This window comes from Mercenaria mercenaria, chromosome 14, assembly GCF_021730395.1.
Source record: "Mercenaria mercenaria strain notata chromosome 14, MADL_Memer_1, whole genome shotgun sequence".
NCBI classification, from domain to species: domain Eukaryota; kingdom Metazoa; phylum Mollusca; class Bivalvia; order Venerida; family Veneridae; genus Mercenaria; species Mercenaria mercenaria.
The window spans coordinates 12,554,304-12,571,235 of record NC_069374.1 but is presented as its reverse complement, the minus strand read 5'-3'; the positions used below and the strand labels follow the sequence as shown (position 1 = coordinate 12,571,235).

At 34.3% G+C, this 16,932-nt stretch overlaps 1 protein-coding gene across 1 annotated transcript in view; it reads right to left on the bottom strand.

The window, feature by feature from the left end:
- Positions 1–16,932, bottom strand: part of LOC128548367 (chloride channel protein 2-like) — a 52,970-nt gene that overhangs the window by 21,594 nt on the left and 14,444 nt on the right. The window contains exons 6-12 of the mRNA XM_053522957.1: positions 16,056–16,189; positions 15,510–15,584; positions 4,860–4,938; positions 4,232–4,357; positions 3,525–3,609; positions 797–898; positions 328–412 (exon numbers count right to left, since the gene is read on the bottom strand). Coding sequence (XP_053378932.1) covers positions 328–412; positions 797–898; positions 3,525–3,609; positions 4,232–4,357; positions 4,860–4,938; positions 15,510–15,584; positions 16,056–16,189 — 686 coding nt within the window. The remainder of the gene's footprint in view (positions 1–327; positions 413–796; positions 899–3,524; positions 3,610–4,231; positions 4,358–4,859; positions 4,939–15,509; positions 15,585–16,055; positions 16,190–16,932) is intronic.

Genomic DNA, 16,932 nt, shown 5'->3' with positions numbered 1-16,932 from the left:
TCGATGCAAATCTAATAATCTTTTTATTACATACGCATTTATACTTAAAATTATTATATAAATGATGTAAATTTGTTCTTAAGTCTGAGTAAAACTGAAAATATCGTCGTTAAAGAACTTTTAAATGCGATGAGATACATGAAACTGACATCAAAAGTGATGTCACACACCCGATATGAAATCTGAACTTCAATATGGAAAAATATTGACGTTTAAGGTTAATTAAAACAATGGAAAGTACTATAGATATAGATTTGATAATAGTATATCATACTACACAGCTGAAAAGCCCATAATTGTTCAAGGTAAATTTTATCATACACATACCTCTCCTGCAAAGTACTGTCCCAGCCCTGGAGGAAAAGTAGTAGAAGATATCACAATGGCAACCAGGCCAGGGTATATAAATCGACTGCAAGGAAAAAAAATCAATGTATAAAAGAAAGTTGCTTATACCTTATAGGCAAAATTAAGTAGTCTGGATTTTTTAAAAAATGGCTCTTATACAAAAACAGAAATTAGTCAGTGTATCTGGCTCACTGTAAGAACTTTTTTTCTGCTGTATGAATGTTTTATTGCTGTTATGAACCTCAGCTTATGGAAGTAATCTCTCAAGAATAATTCATTCTTTGAATTTTTCACAGAAAACATCTACCTCGACATGGATTAAACTCATTATCTCTATATTCAAGTAGATTGGTAGAATCATGCTCTCCTCATTCAATATCTAAAAGTCTCATCTGCTGACTTAATGAACTGGCAAAATCTCATGACGAAAAATGATTGTGATACCTACTTTTTCTGCAAAAATGCTGACATCTTTTTATGTTTTCTTGTAAACAAAATAATTCTTCGATGTGTTAAAATAAACAAGGCACCAATTAAACCACAGGCTATCCTGAAAAAAAGAAGTGAAAGGCAAATTTTATTCTCTAGAATATACATGTTCATAGCACTTAATCAAACTGCTAGGTTCTTCGAATGTTTTCATGAAACTCTTCTTAATACAAAAATGTACTGCAATTTTAGATGTTTTCTCTATTTAAAAACAAAATTAAAGACATATTGGACAGTTTTCTAAAATAGGCAAAAATTTTCCTACACACAGAACTTCTTTAAACTTTGTGTATTCACTGAGAATCAAGTTTAAAACGGAAATATGTCTTAAAAGTTATAGGTACCCGGGCCTGATCTTAAAAATAATTAAAATCTTGAGTTTTTGCAATGACTAGAGTGGGCAGACCAATGCTCGGCGTAAAAACTACATATTTTAAATCTAAAAACTGATTTTACATTAACTTACCGTACCTTTTTATCGTCAGTTTGTAGAACAATCTTTGAGTATTCAACCATATTGTTTACATATTTCTAGTCACACCGTGACATAATAGGCGGGAGCTAAAAATAGTACCGGTAAAACCTGTGCAGTTCATGCGGAAGTATAAAAATGCTCGGCGTACGGCATATTAATCTGCAGGTTGGAATTTTGAACTATTTATGTATTAAAGTGAAGTATAAGACATATTTAACACAAGACATACTAGGTTGTATTGATTAACTGACTTTTTTAAGTACATAAACATGTACGTAAATTACCCCTCTCTCTATTCTGCATCTATAAATTGAATAAACACATTTTATACAACAATTATCTATAGGAATTCATTTGAAGATAATTTATCACAATTCTGTGAGTCTAACTTCAAGAAATCAATAACTTATGATATTTGATGATTTATTTCCATTATTTTTGGAAATCTTTTCAAAAGTGTCATTAGTCCACATAGTATATCAATTACTTCGACAGCATAAGCTACAGAAAAGTGCAGTACAATGGGTGAGTATAAAATGCCATGATAAGGGTTTATAGTTTATTTAAGTATAATTAAAAATAAAAATGCTTTTTTTCTCCATAATTCGGCCTGCAAGCTACTTTTTTAATACCTGTTTTACCAGAAAATCTGTTTTAATGAGAGTAGAACACAAAACTGAACGGCTTTTAGCCTTGCATCGTCTGCTCTACTGTGACCATGTGACCATACCGGAAATAAACCGCACATGGATAAAATTACGCGTGATGTAAACAAACGAAAAGGGACTCATAAGAGCTGATATTTTAAATATATATTAAGAAATTCCCAGAGAAACATGATATATGCCAAGCGTTGGTATGCGCCGAGCATTGGTCTGCCCACTCTACCTTTTTGCAAATTAATAGAGAAAAAAAAACAAGAAAAATTTATTCCTACCAAATATATCTGATTTAACAGTACATTCAGTCTTCGAAATATATATTGTTTTTACAGCTTATTTCAAACCCACTTAAACAGGATCTAGTATTGCTAAGAGTTTTGAATGACTTCTGACTACTAACAGATGGGAAAACTCAAAACATCAGTTATATTTCTGAAGGTATTTTACCTTGAAGTTCATTGACAAATGCAAAGACTCCCACTTCAAAATATTACCATATTAATGATACATGACAGCTAAACATGCAGTGAAACATGCATACATAATGTAACCTAAAGTGTTGTGTGGTCTTACATGTCACAATGAGGTATTTATGAAAACTGAAATGTCATAAACTTAGGTGTGTCTAAATACATACTATATACATACATTCAAAGCAATAAAATCAATAAAAACCTATTTCCCCTACCTCACTCATTTTAAAGCCATTTTTTTAAAACAGATGCAGCTAATTTGGTTTCTGTAATGCTGTTATTTCAATAGTCAGGTCTGTGTAAAAGGACCAATATTGCTTCAGAGATTTAAAAAGTTTGGTTTATCTGTAGGTACATTTGTAGTCTTATTTTACAAGATTAAAACCCACTGGCAATGCTGACATGGGAAATGAAACCAGCTGTCCATTGAGCCTTGTGATTCTTACATACTTTGCTTCCACAGTAATTCAGTTGTGTAACTGTGGACAGTAACATATTAACCAGTGTCTTGGATTCTAAATCAATAGTAATCTAAACACAGTAACAGAACAACTTCCCCACATCAATTAGAGGTAGAGGACAAAAGATTTCAGACACTGAGACTTCTAAAAACATATTCTTGTTCCAAGCTTACTGAGATGACCAGACAGGCTATGCAGTTGTCAAGCATGACATAAGCGAGAATTTTAAATATGAAATAAGTAAAAATTTGAATACATACACAGGATACATAAACTCTCACATACTAATATTGCAAGTGTACACATAATGTCTATGTCCAAAGGTGTATAAATGTGCATTTTGGACGAATCACTAAAAAAATTTCACCCATACTGCCCCTTCATGATATTTACATGTATGACGTTTCATTAGAAGCCACTCAAACATGAAGTAATTTAAGCCAGAAATTTTGACAACTGACCAACTGGTCAACCTACACACTATAAGATTACTCGTATAAAAACTCCTTTAAAATTTGTTGCAGGGAATTAAAAGTACCTGTAAGTACAAGTAGCACATTAGAGAAAGATAGTAACTCTACTTATTTCACAACACAGACGACAATGTAATACTTACCCTATAAATGAAAATGCAAGCAATTCCAGTGGATCAAAAGGGAAATCTGTTTTTAAGTTAGTTTTAAACAGCGCTGTCAATGTTTCTGAAAATAAAAACAATAAATGTTTATTTCAACCAACATATCAAATAATGTTTGACAAATTTATACCTCAGCAGAGTTAGTTTCAAGTAAAACCCTGAAAGACATGACAAAGTGATATTAAACATTACCGCTGATGCACCGGATTGTCATTATAACTAGCTAACTGCACCATCATTACAGCCAGTGCTCCAGGCTATCATTATAGCCAGTGCATTTGTACATCACTATAGCTGGTGTACCAGGAAACATCTTTATTCAGATTTCTCTTTAAATCTTTGCTTTAGTTTTTTATAGCCCTCGGACAAATTTTGTACTGTAACAATGTAAACAGGCTACAAATGATTGTAATTTGTGTTCAGTCCTTTTTAAACATTACCTTGTTTACATTACTCTGTTCAACAAATTCTCCAACACCAAACTAATTCACAGCAAGTCACTGGTAAGCTTCCTATCATAAAATAGCTGTTTGCTTGTTTTGTTCATACGGCAGCTTTACAGCTTTAAATAGTGGCAGAAGAGCCCAGGTACGCCCCATCACAGTATTTCAGGAAAAAGTGTGCATCAGGGTAGAACCCCAGACCTTCAATTGGAATTACGTTTCTGGATGATTTAAAATATTTACCTTCATACTTAAACCAAAAGGCCAACAACCTGAACACAACTGCTCCACAAACAGCTCCGAAGAAACCCCGCCAATAATTCCTCACAGCAAAGTATGTCGCTGTTACCTCTATACTGAATAATACCCCTGAAAATAACAAATAATAAATATATCCAACTGTGTCAAAGTGATAAGTCTCAAATGTACTTTCTGGTAAAGAACTACAATCTGGCCACCATTTCCTTTAAGCCACTGCACGAAACAAAAACAAATTTTGATTGTTTTACAGGTTAAGATCAAAATATTTTTCACTTGTGTACATCATATTTTATATTTTCTTTTTATGGTTGTTCATTCTTTTGATTTCTGGAGACACATTTACAACCTTTTAAATATCTAAGGAGATTAACCAGAACTTGCATCAATCAAATGTTAAATTCTGTTCTGCATGATACACATTTTAACCCGCTTTAGCGGCCACCTGTATTTTGCCACAACTTGCCTTAAGTAGCCAACTTCTAAATTGACTTATTGTTCTTATTGAAACTTGTCTGAAACAACCACCTTCTTTAAGCAGCCTGATTGTGTTACTCCTTGGCTGGCTGTTTAATGCAGGTTTTGAGTGTATGATATGTTTGTAAACACTTACCCCCTATAGGTGCTGCAAATGTCCCTGCAACCCCAACAGCACATGCCGCAGCCAGCATCTCCGACCGACGAGATTCATTCTGAAAATAAAGAAGATATCTATTTGAAACTAAGCCATTTTGACCATCTTATTTACTTAACTAAATCAGAACCTTTGAGTTACACCTAAATCTATCTAAAAAGACCACATCCTGGGGAGTGGTCTTCATTTGAAGGTGGTCTTAATTTAGTGCTATCAAATAGTTTGTTTTTTGCCAAAATTGTAAATTAATTTGTTATTTCATGGCGATTCAAATTTTTTGTGAATTTTGACATTTTATCATATTAAAATGAATGGCAATTTTTCTGCTTCCTTGGGATTAAATTTTGTAGGCTGACCAAAATAAATACCCCCATGAAAATTAGTGGTGTTTACAGCGAGGTGGTGTCAGTTCAGAGATATCCTTAGAACAGGTTGGCTTGTAACTGAATTGGAAGTCTGAATCCTGCTTTAATTGCAGTTTCTCAATTTCACCAGCAAAATCTTTCAAACAGCATAAATGCCTTTCAAATATTATCATTCTCTTTTCAGTAAAATTATAAATTCATTTCAAACATTCTTATACAATGTAAAATCTAAATAAATCAAACAACCACTGCACAGATTTAACATATAAAAACTAAATGTATTAAATTTCAACCTATTTTCAATTAACCAGAGAACACAATTTTGTGGTTTCTGACATAAATTTTATTGGTAGTTTATATCTAATTCTAGCAGTGTTAACAAGGAGAGCAATTTGTATCTTTTATACATCTTTTTATGTTATATGCGTGCCATGGCGAAAAGTAAACATGTAACTGCCCAGTAACACATAATTAAAACAACTCTAAAATAAAATGAATGTAAAATCAACTGAATATTCACTTATTTTAGCTTTTAACAAGAGTGCCAGAATGTCACAATATACGCCCGTCACAGCAAATTTCTTTACACTAGCACCTGTATTTGCAAATGGAATTTTAATTTTCTAGTTGTTTACAATGTTGTTTTTTTTTTAGAAATTATTGTAATTCTTTTATTTTTCTAAGTCCACAAAAAAAATCCTTACCAGGTAGAGATACCTTAAAATACACCCAAAATTTGAAAGTAACATCAATGTTGTACCACAGAAAAGTGGTCTTGGTTTTTCAGTAGGGTCAATTATAAAGAAGTTACAATGTAAGTTATTTATAGACACAACTAAGGGAAGTTAATCTTTAAAGAGAGAGAGAAAAAAAAAAAAAAAATTAAAAAAAAAAAAATTACAAGTCCATACAAAAATCCTTACCAGGTAGAGATAGCTCAAAAAACACCTCAAAATTGGACGTAACATGCATGTTGTACTACAGAAAAGTGGTCTCGATTTTTCCCTACGACTTGTAATGAAAAAGTTACAATATAAGCTATTTATAGTAACAGCAAAGGGAAGTAATTCAAAAGAAGGGACCAGTGCATGACACTCCGTATCATGATGGTGTACAATTGTGCCAAGTTACATCAAAATCCCTCCATGCATGAAGAAGAAATGCTCCGGACAAAGTCATTCTTGTATCTGACCTTTGACCTTTAAGTGTGACCTTGACCTTAGACCGAGGGACCTGGTTCTTGCGCATGACACTCCGTCTCACGCTTGTGAACATTTGTGCCAAGTTGTATCAAAATCCCTCAATGCATGAAGAAGAAATGCTCCGGACAAAGTTTTCATTCTTGTATCCTTGACCTCTAAGTGTGACCTTGACCTTACCCCTAGGACCTGGTTCTTGCGCATGACACTCCGTCTCATGATGGTGAACAATTTTGCCAAGCTACATCAAAGTCCTTTCATGCATGAAGAAGATATGCTCCGGACAAAGTTTTCATTCTTGTATCCTTTGACCTCTAAGTGTGACCTTGACCTTAGACCTAGGGACCTGGTTCTTGCGCATGACACTCCCTCTCATTATGGTGAACAACTGTGCCAAGCTACATCAAAATCATTCCACGCATGAAGAAGATATGCTCCGGACAAAGTCATTCTTGAATTTTTCATTCTTGTATCCTTTGACCTCTAAGTGTGACCTTGACCTTAGACCTAGGGACCTGGTTTTTGCACATAACACTCCGTCTCATGATGATGAACAATTGTGCCAACTTTCATCAAAAGCCCTCCATGCATGAAGAAGATATGCTCCGGACAAAGTCATTCTTGAATTTGACCTTTGACCTCTAAGTGTGACCTTGACCTTAGACCTAGGGACCAGGTTCTTGCGCATGACACTCCGTCTCATGATGGTGAACAACTGTGCCAAGTTTCATCAAAATCCCTCCATGCATGTAGAAGATATGCTCCGGACAAGGTCTGTGGACACCGCCCGCCCGCCCGCCCATCCGCCCGCCAGGGGCGTTCCCATAATACGTCCCGTTTTTCAAACGGGCGTATAAAAATGATGTTTTTCGACAAAACAGTTTTAATCCAAGTTTGTTTCCTGTTTGAGGATTTGAATATGCTGGTGCCCTCCAGATTCAACAGATTGTAAATGTTGCCATCAATTCTCAACATCTGCTTCCTGTTGTACATGTGCATATTCAAATTTTAGAGTATAGTATTACTGCATCCTTAAATTTGCACCAACAAAAACATTGACAGAATTTGGGGTGATTATAAATTTTAAGCTGTCAGTTTGTAAAGTTTAACAACCTTGAAAATGTTACATATGAACAAAGATAACACAAATCTTCCCTGACACAAGTTGTTCAACATTTAATTACCTTATATTTAAATACATAAAACATCAAAATAAGAAATTTTGTAGTCCATGAAAGAAGCTCAAACCTGGTATGGATTTCCTTTACAGTGTTTAATTCGAAATTGGTCAACAATAAGCCATTATACTATTTTATCTTGCTGACTTAACCAAGATTCTTTTTGGTAAGGGGGAGGAGGAGTGGGGGGGCCTCAGTGGCCAAGTGGTTAAGGTTCCTGACTTCAAAATCACTGGCCCCGCATCAATGTGGGTTCGAGTCTCGCTCTAGGCGTTGAATTCATCATGTGGGGAAGCCATCCTGCTAGTTTACGGAAGGTCGGTGGTTTTACCCAGATACCTGCTCGAAATGATGAAATAATGCATAAAGGGGCACCTGGGGTCTTCCTCCACCATCAAAGCTGGAAAGTCGCCATATGACCTTTCATTGTGTCTGTGCGTCATTAAACCCAACAAAATAAATAAATAAATAAATAACCAAGATTTTTAGTAATGATTAGCCTAAATCTGAGTACCCAGCAATAAAGAAGCTATTTTGGTTAAGTTGAATTCCATTGTTTATTATGGTAAATATTTTAGGCATGTAATGCCTCCTGACAAATTAAATGTCAACAAGCAAATTCGATGAATTGGAATCCCCCGCCGAAAGGGTCAGAGTTGAGGAACGGCAAAAAAATATATCCAGCAAAAAGTTAAGAATGTTACCAAGAAGCAAATAATTTCATTAGTCAAAATCAAATTAAAAGAAAATGAATGGTTTGTTTGGGTGGGGGTGGGGGTGGGGGGTGGATACAACAGTTTACATGTTGATTATAAATATTGATAGAGAACGAAAAATGAAAAAAAAAAAAAAAAAAATTAGGTGGGGTGAGGGGGGTGGGGGGGGTGACCAAGGTAAGGTGGTGACCAGGTGTAGGTACACAACATCACATGTTTACAATAAATGTTCATGGAAAATAATGAAAGAAGTTAAAAGTAATTCTTCCAGTTGGTTGGTTTGTTATGTACAGATCTGTGGATTTTTAAACAATTAAAGGGCAATAACTATATGGAAAATTGACCAATCGAAAAAAAACTTGAAGGGCATCGTCACAGTATCTTGGTTCAAGTCTATTCAAGTTTGATGAAATTCTACCTGCTAGTTACTGAGAAATGGCTGCAGACGGACATTTTTCATTAAATCAAGGGCAATAACTCTGAGGGAAATTGATCTATCAAAAAAAAACTTGACGGGCATCAGCGCAGTATCTTGGTTCATGTCTATTTCAAGTTTGATGAAATTCTATCTGCTAGTTACTGAGAAATGGCTGCAGAGGGACATTTTTCATTAAATCAAGGGCAATAACTCTGTGGGAAATTGACCAATCAAAAAAAAAAAACTTGACGGCATCAGCGCAGTATCTTGGTTCATGTCTATTTCAAATTTGATGAAATTCTACCTGTTAGTTACTGAGAAATGGCTGCAGACGGACATTTTTTATTAAATCAAGGGCAATAACTCAGAGGGAAATTGACCAATCAAAAAAAAAACTTGACGGGCATCATCGCAGTATGTTGGTTCATGTTTATTTCAAGTTTCATGAAATTCTACCAAGTAGTTACTGAGAACTGGCTGCAGACGGACGGACGGACGGACTGACGGACGGACGCCATTTCAATACCCACCTCCTGATTTCATCGGCGGGGGATAAAATACCATGTAGGAGTAAATAAGAGAAATTACAGGTAATGTTTTCACCTCACACATGCAAGTAAAGTTAGCAGAATAATGAAAATTACACATGCCCAGAATTTATAGCTGAATAATTGATTTAAAATTTTACGGCCAAACAACTGATTTCTTTAAAAACTTATCAATTTATTAGTTGCAAATTAATGATACAATATATAAATTTATAGGAATTTAATTTGTAGTGACTTGGCCCAATATCCATCAACTTTTCAAATCAGGTGTTTAAATCTAAACTTCAGAATGCTAATTTTCTTTTCCTCCCTCATTTTAAATATTAAGCGTATCTTGTGATGAAACTTCGCATGAATGTGCCCTGTACAGCAACATACAACAACTTGAACTTGAGACCTTTGGTTTCCTTGCCTGGTCTCTTACCACATGACTGTATTCATAACAAAAATTAATTTCAAATAACACACACTTCTACAAGGTATACTGAAAATTGATTTCAAAATACTACAAAATTTCCATACTGAATTTACCTTTTAAAACTCAATTATTAGTTAAAATGTCACTTTTGTTTGCAAGATATGAGAATGTGATAATACCTATAAACTGTGCAAAGTTAAATAAAAACTTTTTTGATACGCTGCTGACTTTGCAAATATAATGAGAAACATTTAAATATTTGAGCAGTAAAATAAGTCAAGCTGATCAAGACAGATGACTTCCTAAATCAAAATAAAAAAAATAACAGCACAAAACACATGAGCAGTCTATCACTATTTTGCCTGGTTTAATTCCATGCTCCCAAGAGATCTTTTAGATTTTATAAACTATCACAGCTGCAGTCTTTAGAGTACCATGTGGTGACTGTAAAACATCTTCCCATACTTTGACTCAGTGTTGTACCATACAATATTTCTGAATAAAAGAAAGACTGCTCCTCATTCTTTAGCCAGGCCTCGATCTTGACGGTAGCCCGGTAGCCCGAGGCTACCAGTTTTTCAGACGGACTACCGAATTTCCCAGCTGGGTAGTCCGTCGGGCTACTAAGTTTTCAAACATGTTAATAATAAAAGCGTGAAATTTCACCGATTTATCTGATGTTTCCTTTTAAATGACAACGATATTTTCGGTCCGCATAACACCGGTCGGCCATTTTTCCGAAATTTAAATACCTTAATTTTCACAATAATTACAAAAAGAACTTCATGAATCTGAAATGTACATCCTAAATACTAGCTTTCGTATATTTATGCATGAATTTATGACTTCAGATTTGCAATATATAAAGTAACTTTACAAAATTCAGAAATTACATCCCTAAAAATTACCTGGATTGACTGGAATTTACCCGCGAATCGTAAAGATATCAAAACGTCATGCCAGTAATTTTCCATTCCACGAGCACGTGCGACCTATCGTATCGCCAATACTTAAATGTTTATCGACACGTACACAAAAAACGCTTGAAGTGCATTCATTTTTTAATATAATCGCTTCAAATTTTCAGCACTGCTTTAGAAATAATACAGTTTAAATTCTAAAACGATTTTAATAAGGTGTCGACAGAAATGTACGCAAAATTCTATAAAAACGGTCGAAGTTTCATACAATTATTTGTAAAATTTCAAACAGCGCGATCTTAATTATTTATTTATTTCTAAAAGTAAATAAATAATACATACTATGGTCATAAAATTCAGACTTTTGACAAGAAAGTACAAAAAACAGAATTAAAAAATCTTAAATAATGAAAAAGCGGCAGCAATTTAAATACATCGAGTAAAACGATTTTTGGCAAACAGATTTCTGCAAGTGCGGATGAATAGGTTACGGGACCTCGTGAACGTAAATAAAAACAACGATTGTTTTAAAATAAAGCAGTATGATGTCGCTGTGGTTTTTAATAAGTTTAATAAGTAAATGAATCTTTGTACATGTCTTTTTTGACTCGACACTATGTCAGATATTCTTTTCAAACAATAATGTAAATTTCTTGAGGGCAAATAGGTCACAGAGGTAGGATATCTACTATTATCGTTTGACACATTTACCTGTCAGTTTATACGGGATATTGCGCATTCGCTTTTTAAAAAAATTAAAGAAGATACTTTTTTACTGATTTCTTCTCAGCAATTTAAAGAACCGAGGCCGTACGATCAGACAGTGATGTGTCACATGGCGCGAAAAGATGACGTAATGCCATGACAATCTCGGGCAACTAAACCCCTTTGATCTCCACTTTAGATGCCATGATACCGACACACTTCTTTTAGCTGTTTGAGGGGGTTTTAATTGATGATGAAAACAAGGCCAATTACTTGTTTATCAACAGAATAATTACCGATAATTGTTAATGGTTTTTTGTTCGCTTTAAACACGGGTGGGTTGATGATGATTATTGTGCCCACGTCGCCCCGGACTGTGATAATAGGCTACATTTACTTGATCATAATGCAAAAAAAAAAAAAAAATACCGACCTACCGACCCTACTAGGCTGATCCATTATTGCAGTTAAATTTGAACAGCTACACTATATTTTAAAGGCCCTGGCTAAAAAAGTAAGTTTTAGAAGGGTATAGTGCAGGTAGTGCAAATTTGAACCCCACGCCTGGCATATAACTAGATACTGGTATAGTTCTTACTTTTTTTCTACAGTTTTCTCTCATAATTTCTGTCTGCTAGTGGATAGTGCGGGTAGGTTTGTTGCCTACCATTTAAATAACTGAATGTTGAATCAAGCATAAACAAAAATACATCATATTTATAAACAAAATGATTTCGGGCAATTAAAAATGTTTTCTGGCAAATGGTTTTCTTAACTTACTTGCCCGAAAGGACAATTGCTGAAAAAAAATTAAGGTGAAGACTGTAATATATTTTTCTCTTTTCCAAAACGGGACTACCAGAAACCTGGTCGGGCTACTTGATTTCACAAGTTGGTAGCCCTGCTGGCTACCAGCAAAAGTAGGTTAAGATCGAGGCCTGTTAGCAGGGGCCTACAGGCTCCTTCCCCTATGAAAATTACTTCCAAATAATGCAGTGTTTCCATAAATGTTTTCTTCCCCATTTGCCCAGATTTTAAAAAAACAATAGACACAAGGTCCTTTCTCTGTGACAACAGAGTTCAACTTAACCCTTATCATGCTGGACACGACTGATTTTGCCTTTGTGACCAGTGTAGATCATGATCAGCCTGCACAATCATCTATACAGTCTGATCAAGATCTGCACTGGTCACCATTCAGTCAGTACCTTTTTGGTAAGCACCCCTTTTAAGTTCATTGTAGATATTTAGCAAGGTAAGGGTTAAAGCCGTTGCTATGGGATGTGAGGGGTGTTGCATAGTTCATTACCTCTCATCAACAGACTCGATCAAACCAAGTCTGCTATTATAATTGCTTGGTTGCGTGCCATGCTTCCAATGGATCTTCTTCAACAGAATTAGGTGAATATTAAATAAAACTTTATTTCAATCTTCAATAAATCTGGCTTATTCAGTTTCATTTTACATTTCTACTTTTTCCATAATATTCCGGTCATTTGAAACTACAAATTCAGCAATTTTTCCCTTTGTCTTCTATATTAATTTGCTTTTGTTTGGTAGTTGATAACTTCAAAGCATGGAAAATGGGGTAAGCGATATTTGGGCATTATCAGTTCTCCAATAATCCATCAGATTGGGTACTTAATTCTAAACAAATCCTATCTGAATTTAATTAAATTTCACAAATTGTGCTGACATTTGCATTGCAAGGTAATACCTGAATAAACATAAATAAATTAGACAAGAACAAAAATAAAATCATATCAACACAAACATTTCTACATCGGCCGTTAACCTTTTCAAATTTGCAATTCAAAAAACCAATCAAGATGAAGACTTGATGAAAATTATGCTATCATCATTCTGAATTTCTGAGAAAGTTACCTATCAAAAAGTGCAAAAATCAACAAATATGTCAGAAATGATGAATTAAATGCTGTAAGTTCTGTCTTGTCTCACACTGTCAAAATGACATCCCGCTGCATAATAATTACAGGTGATAAACCATACATTAGCATCTTGACAACACTGGAAATATTGTCTTCTCACTGTAAAATGACAGCTCTATACTATACAATTATAAAGTTATGCTGAGGTCAATATATAGTTTATGTAGACCTGCAGGAATGTAATTATGACTAAGAATGTACATTAGTAAACTAGACTGGTCTATAATTGACATATTACACACACATGTCATGATTCCTTATCCATTCTGATGCTGTTACATCTCTTTAAAAGTAAATATAATCTATAAACAGAGCTGACACTGTCATTTTTCACAAGTTTGAGTAATCAAAGGACATAACTCCAAAGTCACTGGGAACAAGTTTTGTGAATGTTAAAGAAGTTACTGAAAGAATTAAATGAATAAAAGTGTGTCTCTTTATTGTTGAGCACAATTAATTAGATTATTATACCTTTGAAAATGATAAATATGTGTAAAGAACATTTTATGAGCAATAAATACATAAACTAACTAAGTATTAACATATGTCTGCTTAAAGAGCATACTACATATATCATAAGAAAGTCACACAAAATATAATGATATAAGTAAAGCCTGTTCATACTTTATAATGGGTCAGTGAAAGCATTACATAATGTCAGAAGAACAACATTAAGATATTTCATTGTATTTCATCTAGATTAAGGCAATCTCATTAATTTTGATCACAATAAAATTGTTTTTCACAGTTGACAAGGCAGACAAAGTGGTTGTCATATTTTAAGTCATGTTCTTTCTTTTACAACATTCCAACTTATCTGAAAATTTTCTACGCTGCCTTATTAAATTTTAAATATTTACATTCACACTATTCTTTTTCCTTGAAATTATAACATTCATCTCGTATGAACAGCAAAAGAAAGGCGCAAAATTTACGTCAGTGATATTATTAAACGGGCTGCTGTAGTCATGCAGGATGCTCCTTAGATGACGTCACAGTTGTTCCGTCTGGTGAACAAAATGGCCGGGAAGCTGATTTAAATGTTAAATGCAACAAAATGTGTACAATTTATAATAATATTATAATCTTGTTTACAGATGAAAAGGAAATATAATGTAAATATAACAAATGAAACTTTTTTTTAGAGTTTGTGCGAAATGAACGACAGAATAGGATCGGCAAATTAAACATGAATCACTAGCCGATCCTTTTCTGTCGTTCATTTTGCATGAACACCAAAAAAAAAAATTCATTTCTAAATCAACTGTTCCATAATAATTATGAATATCAAAAGATACATCTTCTTTCATTTGTTGGGTTTTATGTCCCATTCCCCAACCTTTAATGTGGGAGGAAGACAATAATGTATCACTCGTGGCATTTTTTCAGGCATAGACAGGCACCTAGGAAGAACTAAAGACCCTCTGCTATTATGTTGCTTGGTTGTGTTCTATGCTTCCAAGGATCTTTCCACAATTTTGTCACAAAAACAGTCTTAAGATGATGACTGGTGGCTGTAAAAAGTCTCATAGTACTTAAACTCAGTGTTGTTATATTTTCTGGTCCTTTGGGATCATGGAGTCTGTTCAATACGGATGTATATTTTGATATTATTCCGCTTAAACCAGTGCTAGTGGGTATTGGTGTTGCACTTTCATTACCACCCATAACCAGACTCTATCAAACCAAATTCTTTTCTTGGTTACATTCTATGCTTTCTCTCTTAGCTATCAAAAACAGAAATCTTAAAGTGCAATGTGAGAGATGCAAAAAGTCTCCCCGTACTTTGACTCAGTGTAGTTATAACTTCCGGTGCTTTGGGATCAAGGCGTCTTTTACAATTTATATGTATAATAGATTTCCACTAAAGCCGGTCCTTGGGTCGTAGGAATGCTGCACATTTCATTTGTTGGGTTTTAGGTCTCATTTTCCAACCTTTAACCTTAAGCCTGCTATCGACAAGTGATTCTGCTTTTGCAAATAGTGCAGACCAAGATCAGCCTATACATCTGTGCATTCAGGCATGGACAAGGGCCTTGGTAGAAGCTGGTCATTTGCATTACTACCAAAATGACTTTCACACATGGAAACATTCACCTTTAAGAAGCTCTAATCCAAGATATCAATGCCAAATTGATAGGTGCAAACGCTCAGTGACAGAGACTGGCTGTGTATAAATTTTCCATCAAAACCAACAAGATACAAAAACTCACCTCATAAATGCCTTTAAATGATGATAATTTTCCCAGTAAGTTGGCTACAATACTGGCAATGTGTACAAATGGACCCTGAAATAATAACACAACCAGTATGAATATGTTAAAATACATTTACTGTGGTTTGAGCAAAACAGGCTAATTTGTTGAGACAAACTTTCCTGGATTTATTCAAATTTTAGAGGTGAAGACAGTGTTTCGTACTAGAAAAACATATCTCCGCAACAGTACACTGATACAATTATTTCTATTTGACATACTTGAGACCTCTATGTTGAAATGACAAACACATTAAATATCATAAAATTATCCTTTCAATTTGACAGATATTTCCTTGTTAAATTAAAATTTCACAAAAAGCCAAGATATACTAAGAATACTGTCTATCTGGTAATATTTAGCTCAAATGAAGACAAAATACGAAAGGCCTATGTACAGGTTATCCATTTGTTGGAAACAAATTCAAACAGTGGTTAAGACAGTAACTTACTCCATTAACAAAAAGGGAAGTAACTTGATGCTACCCAAAGGGAGATAACTTACTTCTTTTCCAAATGGCAGAGTACTGCCTAATGATGAACACAACCCAACAACTTTAGATATAAGTGTTCGAAAAGTTAAAAACTCTTTTAACACAACCCCTCGTAGTATAGTTTTCATTTCTGGAATCCCTGAACCTAGAAAAAACAAAAAAATCTCTCTGAATGCATATAATTATATTAACAATAAATAAATGAACTCTGAAACTGGTCAATTACAATTATTTCATATGATTAAAACATAACATCAATGACTGAACATTTCAGCTGCACATAATATTTTGAAGCTGCAAAGATATAACAAATTCAAAGTGAACATACTTACTACAGGTAACTATACACTCAAAACAGATTTAATTTTTACAACATCATGTTCTGTTAAATGTGTGAATATCTTGCAACATTCCGAATTTTGACATCTCAGAATGATACAGAAATATGTAAATAATCCTACACATACACATACCTATACATGTATGAAATCACAACCTCCCTTTTAACAAGAGTTGTTGGTTAAACACATGTTCCCCCATGGTGCCATGTCAGAGGCAAGTGGATATGTAATTTTGTATACTTTAAGCTTTGCTCTTGAACTACATGACCTCAAACACAACAGGCAACAACTGTATGATGACTTACAGTCAAAGCACTTCTTAATTACTGAGCAGAAACCGTTCTCAGTCTCAAGAACATGATGACCTTGACCTTTAACCTACAGATACCCAAAAACAAAAGAGTTCATCTACTGACCACAGGCAACCGTTCTGTGAAGTCTGAGGATTGTAGACCAAACCATTCTTTAGTTTATCAACTGGAAACCACATTCAAATGTAAGGTCATAGTATCTTGACCTTTGACCTACTGACCCTAATATAATAGGG